We start from the raw sequence: 10,388 nt of genomic DNA, 5'->3' as shown, positions 1-10,388 counted from the left end.
TAAGAGGGAGGCGCCACGCTTATATGAGTGCTCTACGGCAGGGGATTTCCATGTGTGAATTATCTTAACGTTCATATGAGCAGGGGAACTCGGTGCGGGTTTTTATTGAAAGAATTTCCCTTCTCATGACTCCGCAAAGTAAGAATGAAAATATGTATTTTCCTATTACACACTGAGAGGTACCTGCATTTCCAGGGTAACTCTGAATAATGAATGAAGATGGTGCATGAATGAAATCGTTTTTATGTTGTACCCGCAAATGGTAACTGCCGCGTTGTCAGTCGCGTATTTTGGTGTAAACTACTACACCACAGTTATTGTTAATTAATGTAAGACTTTTTTTTTCTAAATGAATTTTATATATGGTAATCTTAGTAATAACTGTGCCTATGCATTAGAATTAAATATGTAACCATCTTCAAATTATTACCTTCTTAAAGTACAAACACATACAACCAAAGTTTTGATGATGTGCATATTGGTTAGAATAATAAAAATGTTAAATTACCATTTTGAAAGACTGTACACTTAATACAGCATACTTTCATTTGTGTCATTAGGAAATGATTTTTTATTAATTTCAGTCTATCTTACTTTTATTTATTATTTAAATAAAATAACAGCTCACAGAAATGAACAAACAGTCCATTTTGGCTACCTCAATGAAGCTGATAGAAACACCTTTTGGAAGGTATCAAAGAGCACACTGAAACATGGAAGGCCCCTCATTCTGGGGTTTATAGTAGTGTTTGGTATCTTTACTGGGGCACTCCCTTCAAAAACACCTGCTGGCAATAATCTTGTTTGGGCTGAACAAATTTTAGCAATTTTCCAATGTGCATGCATTCCCTGTTTTTGCCCTTACATATTTATGTGGTTCCGATGTCAGAGTACATTAAAGTAATCAGCATTGCAGGTATTTACCATATACTATATACTCTATAAAGCTTTGTAAATGTTTAATAATACCCCCCCCCCCCACACACACACACACATACCCACCCACTGGAAAAAGACCACTACTGAAAATGTTTTTTAAAAAGAAAAATAAACTTCTCGGGGAAACTCCTTTTATGTAACAATATGGGATGCTGGATTTGTATGAGAGGGGGCGGGCCTGCACGACCTGTCTGGATCTGACATTTGAACTAGAAACCATTTTACCTCTGTTCACACTGAAAGAGGGCACAATAGCAACCGTCTCTATCAACAATAGACACTCATAGCTAACTTAGTGATACTATGAATGTCATACTGAGACATCACACCCGGATGTGTGACGCTACAGTGCTGTGCATGACGCATTCCTGCATTCTGTAATCACAGAGGCAAGCACCAGTCCTTCAAGCAGCCAGCAAACTGAATTCCACAGATTCTTCTAGGAGCTCGTCAGTGGGTATAACAGATATGCTGGAACACTGTGTGACATTTTTCTGCTCACTTACACAATGTCTTCAAATCTGATTTTATCAGCTGATTGGTTGCCTAAAGTTTTACTTTAAGTTCTGGTTCCTTGTTTTTCTATATTGGTGTTCAAGGACAAAAGGCTGAACTTAACATCTATTTCATGTATAGAATAAATACTTTTTTGTTTAACTTTTTCCTATTTTTAGCTTGATATTTAATATTTTAGTTGTGTTTTTCATTAATATATAGTTGTCTGTATATAGTATTATATATTCTGTTTTATTTATTATATTACAATGTTCTTGTCAAGTTGCCAGTGATGTCACACCACTGTGGGTTTACACACTAGACATGTAACAACATCTCAGACACAGGAATAATCTAGAATACTTTTGACTATCAGAACATATATTATTGATTATTGAATTGTTTATGGAATCTATTATATGTATAAAATGATTTGTGAAAAACACTGTTTCATCTTTTTGACAATGCAAAAGTACATTAGTGAATTATTCAAAGGATTACGAAAAAGCAGCTTTCCTCAGCATCTTGCAGGGGCATGGTTCCATTTTGAATAGGGGGAGTTTTTGGGAGTCTAGCTGTGAAGAAGACTGATGCATCTGACCCAGCGGGGGCAGACTGCTACACATAGGCTCCTACTTTCTGTCTGACTGCACCATAAAGATCAGAGAGTAGGATGTATTTTTATGTAAAATGTGAGAGAATGTAAGAGAACATTTTAAAAAGCATTTATAGATGTGTGTGTCATGTGTGTGAAACTAAAAGAATAAATTTAATAAAATTAGGTCAACTTTGTTAAAACATTAAAACAGCTCTAAACAACAATGAACTCAAAGGGCTGCACTTCTAACATTTACATGCTATTTGAATCTAATCTGATCCTTTTTAACATTTAAAGGCTGAAATCACTCTAAATGAAAATGGGCGACTTTCCTAAATGATTGTACAGATGCTACACAGTTTTATATTTTGTACACTTATTACATTGTACTCCTGAGGAAAATTATTACCATGGTTGGAACAGTAAGAAAGAGGTCCACTCTGCTCTTCCATGTTTGCTTTTACTCCCACTTGTTTTGTACATTTAAAAAAAGAAAAAGAAGAGGATTCCCATGAATACATTTCAGTACTGGAGAGTTCAGGGCTCAGGAAAGTAGGGTGACAGTGCGTATACCTTGATTACAACAGACAAAAGGGAGAGTTGGATAGCCTTGAGAAACGCAAAGGCACATACATTCAGGTGATCAGTGAAAGGGGGAACAGCATAAAGTATCTTATTAAAGTGCAGGACCCCCACAAGTTGGCAAAACGGCTTGCTTGGTACCACAAGACTCTGGAACTGTACTGAAGGAATGAGACACCATTCTTCCAAAATATATTTCCTCAGCTGGTGTTGTGATGGTGGTGGTGGAGAGCGCTGAAATCTCTGATGTAATTGGGCTGAGTCCTGAGCACATTAACATGGGATTTACATTTCATACTCATCAACCCCCATCAGGATAGAAATAGTTTATCATTGTATACAGGCGATCAGTCAGAATAGCTTTGTATTGATTTGCAGTGACCATGTGCCCCCACCTGCCTACTGTATAACAGAGCCACCAGACCCCTCTTTAGGTGTTAAGCATTTAGGCCTGTTTTCTTATACTGTATACCACACATGCACATGTTGAGAATATGGTAAAGAATGACTCATCTGAGCATATCACTTTTTTTCCTGTAGACCAATACTTGTAGCTTTTATGCCATTGGGCTATCAAATGTGTACTTGTCTTTGTAATGAGGGGTTTATACACCACAACCCTACTATAATATTCTACTGTAATATTCTTCTCCATGTAGTTGTCCACAGACTATTCTTACTAGTGGTCTGATCGCGTATTTACACTAATATTCTCTAACTGGAAGAATGGTTGCTGTTCTGTTTTTCCTTACACATCATACTAGTCATTAGGCTAATGCACAAACATTATGGTCATCTGATCAGTTTCTGGTGTTTTTCCGGTTAGGGAGTTAGAGTAGTATTGTATATTCTATTTTGTTTGAGGGTAGATAGCTTTGGGATTTAGGTTGTAGTGTGAGTTTTGTTTGTTGCTTTAGCATTGTAACCACTCCTGACGATTCACCAGTTTGTGTTTTTTGAAAGTACAATACATCACTTTTGCGATATATTCCATTTATTCCACCTGGCTCAGTTATTCAAATTACTCAGTATTGCTGTTATGGATACACTGCCTAGCCTGGGGTCATAACAAACCCTATTAACTGGTGTCCTTTTCAGATATAAATGCATGTTACTTTTTGCCTTTGACTATTGAAACATTATCCAGTTAAGCAGTCTTAACTGGTCTTAGGGAGTTTTCCTAGCCACTTTTGCCTTTGGCTTGCTCACTGTGGGCTTGGACTCAGATATGTATAAAGCTGATGTGTGACAATTGCTGCTATAAAAAGCTCTAAATAAATAAATTTGACGTTGATACACTGTTACTAGAGGAAAAATACAAGATGATTGGTTTTGAGTTTATTGTCATATGTACCATGTACTTTCCTTTACACAACCCAAATAAGTGTTACATTGATAGTGATTGAGATATGGAAAAGGTTATGAAGTGTACTTGAAAACAATGACTCATTTGTTTATGTGTTGGAAATAAATTCTTCTCTGTACACAAATCTGATATCACGTGACACGGTATCACATACAGTCAATAGTTCCAATATTTATTTATCAAATCATAAGAATAATCTATATGTGTAAAACTGATTATTAAGAAAGAAGTTGTAGACATATTTTGTTGCAGATGTTGTAGATATAGTTTCCTGAGATACATACGAATGTTTTATAATATTTAATCCACTTACTTCACTTACTATATGTACTATACACATACTATATATTTACTTCAAAGCTACTTCATCTATATTATATTTTAAATTTAAATTTAGTGTGGTTAAAAGCATAAGCAATGGCAATAGGGAGATTTTTCCGAAGATGATCCAGCAAGGCTATAATTGTGACACATGCAACGATAATAATAAAACACTAAACATTAGTTTAATTAATTAATTAATTAGTTTAATTTAATTAATTAGTTTAATACATGTTTTGAAGAGGTTATCAAAATGACTAAACATTCTGTAAGAAAAAAGTTACTTTATTTAAGTAAACTTAAATAAAGTAACCTTTACAAATGCAACATTTTACTTACCCTCTTTCCGGGTAACTTTTAGTTCACCATCTCAAAACATCTGAAAGTGGATGTATATGGACCACAACTCCCGTCACCCCTTGGTGTTAGGTTCGATTTGTTTTGGCCAATTACATTTCAAGCTGAATGAATAACGTAGGTTTGTTTGAGCACATGATTGGTCATCCACGTGGCCATGATTGAAGCGTAAAGACGGAGGTTTTGTTAGCCGGTTGTTTAAATTTTATGTCGTAGTTTTTTGTTGCTTACCGTGTGCCTCTGTATTAGTTTTACGCTATTATTATGCCGGTTCATTCGCGTGACAGAAAAGAGTCGCAGGAAGATATGGACGTGGACTATCCAGATCAAGAAGCCGCCAGCAGTTCTGATGAGGAAGACACCGTAAGCTCGTCGGCATCTGAAGATGGAGACAGCTCAGGTAAACATTATCCTGTAGCCGATTAAACAACCAGTAACCTACTGTAGAGAATGTTTTAGATGAGCAGGCAACCATCCAGCATTTCTCGTTATAAAGTTCTGCTGTATGCTGTAGCAGCATACATAAGCAATTCTGCTACTGCAGCACGTATATAAATATTAGTTATGACCCTGATTAGTATTAATATTAGTTAGTGCCCTGGATCAAATAAAAACAAACACTATTGTTTAGACTTCCGCAACGGTTAACAATATGCTTAACAATTCCTAAATATGCTTCAGTAATATCGCTAAGGGGCTCTCTACTCTGACATTAGAGTGGTTAATAGGCGATCTTTATTTGTCACGCTCTCGTAATGAAGAGATGTACTTGTTCCTGCAGAAATGGATGATGAAGATTGCGAAAGGAGGCGAATGGAATGTCTGGATGAGATGACCAGTCTTGAGAAGCAGTTCACTGACCTCAAAGACCAGTGAGTAACGCTAGGCCGTCGGAGCTCAAAAATAAACGATCCATTCACCAGTATACATATATTTCCATTAGCACTATAGCTGGCTAAAACCCTGAAATTGTTTAGTAGTTTATCATAAAAGTTTTATCAGGTTGTACAAGGAGAGACTTCACCAGGTGGACCTTAAGTTACAAGAGGTAAAAGCTGGCAGTGCTGCTGAATACTTGGAGCCTCTTGCCAACCTCCAGGAGAATATGCAGATCCGCACAAAAGTGGCTGGTAGGTTTCCACTAAGTCTTATTTAGAGAATGAAACCAATTAAGGACAATGATTAGTTAGCTTCACTTCCTGGACATATCAGTTGATATTTATCAAAGGCAAACTGAATTATTTAATCAATTAACTTAACGCATCAGTTAATATTATTTGTTTAACCAACTAGATGAATTTTAAACTGTTCAGTGACATGAACATGATAATGTTCAGTGACATGAACATGATAATGTTCAGTCATCATGTCACCTGGACCTGAACTCAACAAGTAATCAGTGTGGCATTTCTTAGTAATGCTTTGAGCACGTGTCAGGTGCATTTTGGGTTATTCATCAGTTTTGATGTGTTGCAGGTATCTACCGTGAGCTTTGTTTGGAGTCTGTGCGGAATAAGTATGACTGTGAGATGCAAGCAGCAAGCCAGCACTGGGAGGTAACAGGCATACACTGCGTACAGTTAAGAGAGGGAGAATGCAGTGTGTTGTGGGTTGTGCAATAAACATTCACATTGGACCTGCACTATCTGGTCACTTTATTAGATACACCTTAAATATGGGTGCATTTTATATATATGTACAATTAAATACTGTGATACTTCAGATGCCATGCAATGTTTGTCCACCACCTTGTACCCAGTTCAACAGGGGTCAGTTTTTGATACAGGTATATTGCTACAAAGTGCTAGTACACAATGTCCACGGAACATTTAAAAATACATTACCAAACATAATTATTTAAGAATGGCAATGAAAATAATATCCCAACAAAATACCTATTAAACACTCATCCAGAAATCTGAATTTGATCAGAACATTCATCAATCAAAATTCCTTTCATTCTGATTTCTTAATGTGATCATATGCATCTTGTGTGATTTTGTAAAATTGCAACAGTCAACTTGCACTATATCATGTAGCCTAACTGTGACTTGCCTGTCTGTTTCTTTAATTGTCATTTTGTCTGTGTGTGACAGAGTGAGAAGCTCCTTCTGTTTGATACAGTCCAGAGTGAACTAGAGGAGAAGATCAGGCGTCTGGAGGAGGACAGACAAAGTATAGACATTACTTCAGGTACAAAATTAAATCTCAGAAACACATCACAAGCTTGCTGTTCTTCTTGCATCTATGATTAGCTTGTAATTTCTTTTACTTCTTAATGTCATTTTTTTCAAACTCCAGAACTGTGGAATGATGGATTGCAGGCAAGAATGAACAAAAAGAAACATCCATTCTGTCCTGGAAAGAAAAAGAAACCTGTTGTTGTGTCAGATATCCTTTTTTCCTTGTTTACTAATGTTCTGTTTTCATGTATTATAGTAGCATCACTGTTTATTAAACCTAGTTCTTATAAAGTTTCCTTAACACTCCCACGACCATATATTGTTTACATGTTGCAAGACCTAGACATACTTGAAGACTGGACAGCTATAAGAAAGGTCTGGAGGTGTTTTCCTGAGTTGTATTTAGTTGTGGAAATTTACTGTTAGATATTTTGTTTTATTCACTGCACTGGTGTTTCACAGGCTATGGCTTCGATGGGACCACACAGAGTAAAAGTTGATGGTAAGAGAGTTAATATTTTTAGTATGACTAAAAACAAATTAAATCAAAACAAAAAGAATAATTTTGGATTCTTCTCCAAGGTCTCATGCATTTGCATTATATTCTGGTAAGCTCTAAATAGAATTGTGCCAATCATTCAGCATTCAGGAGCAAAAATCAAATGTAACTAGAAATCTAGGTGAGAGGAAATCTACTGACAAGGCTCTTCAGTTTGTGCAGTGAATGAGCCTGTCTTCAACAGTCGCATCAAAAGCTGAAGGGCACCATCATCATCATCATCATCATCATCATCATCACCAACATGTTGCTCGCTCTGAGGATGGACGTTTATTCTATGACAACAAGTGGTACAGCCGAGGGCAGGCCATATGCATTACCCGCAAGGAGGAGTACCCCATTAGGTAAGGGAATGTGTGTGTGTGTGTGTGTGTGTGTGTGTGTGTGTGTGTGTGTGTGTGTGTGTGTGTGTGTGTGTGTGTGTGTGTGTGTGTGTGTGTGTGCATGCACATGCGTTTGTGAGAAATGTTTTTGGGTGTACTTGCATCAGCATTCCTCTTTATTTGGTTCCTATTTCTCCTCTAGTGCTATTATAACTGCCATTAACCATGATGAGGTCTGGTTCAAGCGTTTGGATGGCAGCAAATCAAAGCTCTACATTTCACAACTCCAGAAAGGCAAATACATCATCAACCACTCCTAAATTCCTAAACATTCTTACTTCCCCCACTTTGGTCTTGGTGCTGTCCTACATATGGTGCACCTCAGTAACATCTCTTGAACTTTCATGTTTGGTTTACTATAGGCCCTTGTTTGCTTGATCCAGCTGTTGAATTGCAGTGTGTGTTAAATCGTATGTGTGTGTGTGCCAATCATTTTCATCCTCAATCTAAGAGGAATGTAGTGCTGCTAAAAAGAAACACAGGCTGGTTACCAAGGAAACTGTGTGCATGCATGCATGTGTATGTTTGCATGCATGCTGTAAATAGGACTACAAGCTGTTGTTTCCAGAAACCCTTGTTAAAGAATAATAGGGAAGAAAGCTGCCTAAAGGCCACCTTAGCTGTGTGCATTGTTGCCATGCCTGTTTAGACCTCTGAAATGTTCAAGTATATTTTTGTCAGAGAACTGTGTATGCCTCAGTATTGTGCCACTATTACTATGTCCAAGACATCTGCACATAATTCAATCTAAAGGGCAAACTAATTCAAGTATGTTAGTTTTAGAATGTTCAATTTCACATCAAAGTCTCTGTCCATAAGGAATTAAATATATAATGTGTAGTTTTCAAATATACATTATTTAATGTATTAAGTGTTTGGGAGCCTTATACAAAAGTATTAACAGAACGTTGAGTCTGGATGTACCTCATTTTTTTTATTTTATTTTATGTCCGTGTACAAATTGATACCACCATGCTCATAATTTTGTTAAATGGTGCTGTAAACCAGTTCGGGGGTGGAAATGTAGCATTAAAAAAGTGATTCAAATTCACTGGTGTCCCGATGCCTCATGTATTCTTAACTATTTAAAAACCTTTTGGAGATCTCTATAAGAAGCTTGATTAAACTGTGAATAAAATTAATTTTACTCTTAATTTCATATATTCTGTGATTTTAATTACTTGTTGATCATAATACAGCCATACTTTGTGTGTGTACATGTACATATTCATAAATAGGTCAATTAATAGGTTAATTTACCAAAGCTTTAAAACTGGTGTCTTGATGTTTTTGGGATCAGTGAATTCTAGACAAATAGTCATCTGAATCAGTGAGAGAATCCTTTGTCTTTTGTAAAGAGAGCTTTTACTGGTATGGTAAAAGAATGAAAACATTCCCAATCTATTAGATCTAAATCTGCCACCTCATGTTTTAAAACAGGCCATTTGACTTAATGTTGCAGGTTTGGATCTCCTTCTCCCATTTATTTTTGTAAATAAACTCTAATTGGAGTTGCACCCTCCTACTTATCAATACTTCAACTTGACTGACAATTGAAAGATGAAATACATTTGCCAGGGCCACTACCAGGTTAACTTAAAATGTTTTCTCTTGGTTAAATGGATCTCCTATAGTAGAGATACACCTCTACTGTGTCATTTCAAGGCACCTTTATTGTGCGTTTTCCTCCACATCATAAAGGATATATGTATATATGACCCTTTTTTAACATGAATTATAGACTATATAGGACTGTCTGAGCGCATTCTCAGCAGTTCAAATTTAAATGTCATCAGAATACTGAAATGCCTTATGTTATAAATTACAATAAAGCAATTACATCTATATACAAACTATATTTTTTTTATAGTCAAAACATCTGTACAAAATGCACAATAAAATGTAAATATGATATAAAAAGATATAAAAGATATAAAAATATGAAAGATGTGTCTGAAAATCCAAGGCATCCTTGAAGTACTGAGAGGAACACTGGTTTCTGTGTAGTCACTAGTCATTCATAGAAATTTATTATGATTGGTTTATTTTAATTTACAATTTTTTGCAAAAAAAGAGAGCCCCATGTCTTTGTACAGATTTATAATAAATGAACAGTTAACTATTGTAAAAATAAAACATTTATGAAAATAAAGAACCTATATAAACTCTCAAGAGCAACATGTATTATAAACTAGTGTGTATGTGTGTGTGTGAGAGTGAGCACATATGCATGCACTTCTCTGTATGGGAGGCAGGACAGAAGGTGGGAAGGCAAGGTAAAGTGGAAAAACAAACAAACAAACAAAAACCTTACCACAATCTAACACTGATTTTCAAATAATTTAATAAGCATCATTAGTGTTAAGACAGGAGCTGGAGCCAGAGCTGGACATATGACATACCACCCTTTAAAATGAGCTCCTCCCTGAGAAAATTATGAAACAAAATGGTATGAGACAATTGCTGAGTGCAACAAGTTCTCATAAATCGCTCGTACGAATATTTTGTGTATGTTTGGTTCTTGCATGAGACTCAATGTTTTACACACTACCTGCTATAAAAATCATAGTTTGAGAGATAGTTATGGTCTATAGTCTGGATTACT

General features: G+C 36.1%; 1 protein-coding gene across 2 annotated transcripts; it reads left to right on the top strand.

Moving 5' to 3' along the window:
* The first annotated feature begins 4,785 nt into the window (after positions 1–4,785).
* Positions 4,786–8,834, top strand: brms1lb (BRMS1 like transcriptional repressor b). Of its 2 annotated transcripts, XM_027000805.3 has the most exons (10): positions 4,788–5,058; positions 5,440–5,530; positions 5,661–5,788; positions 6,135–6,214; positions 6,755–6,851; positions 6,960–7,049; positions 7,152–7,216; positions 7,304–7,343; positions 7,585–7,744; positions 7,926–8,834. In XM_027000805.3, exons 1-10 carry the CDS (start codon positions 4,923–4,925, stop codon positions 8,041–8,043), a joined length of 1,005 nt encoding a protein of 334 aa, XP_026856606.2. In that variant the 5' UTR covers positions 4,788–4,922; the 3' UTR covers positions 8,044–8,834. The 2 variants fall into 2 exon arrangements, with proteins under 2 accessions (XP_081574628.1, XP_026856606.2); XM_081718502.1 differs by lacking the exon at positions 7,926–8,834 and having other exon boundaries at positions 4,786–5,058; positions 7,554–7,737.
* The last annotated feature ends 1,554 nt before the right edge of the window (positions 8,835–10,388 follow it).

This window comes from Electrophorus electricus, chromosome 7 (assembly GCF_041902795.1).
Source record: "Electrophorus electricus isolate QZ-2024a chromosome 7, ASM4190279v1, whole genome shotgun sequence".
NCBI classification, from domain to species: domain Eukaryota; kingdom Metazoa; phylum Chordata; class Actinopteri; order Gymnotiformes; family Gymnotidae; genus Electrophorus; species Electrophorus electricus.
Note: the sequence above shows the minus strand (reverse complement) of the source record. Positions and strands in the feature narration are given on the sequence as shown.

Excerpts from the sequence above, each read along its gene's own strand:
- brms1lb (XM_027000805.3), top strand. The coding sequence starts at position 4,923 with ATGCCGGTTCATTCGCGTGACAGAAAAGAGTCGCAGGAAGATATGGAC. Across the intron at positions 5,789-6,134 it reads GATCCGCACAAAAGTGGCTG|GTATCTACCGTGAGCTTTGT; the intron begins GTAGGTTTCCAC and ends GATGTGTTGCAG. Across the intron at positions 7,217-7,303 it reads ACTGGACAGCTATAAGAAAG|GCTATGGCTTCGATGGGACC; the intron begins GTCTGGAGGTGT and ends GGTGTTTCACAG.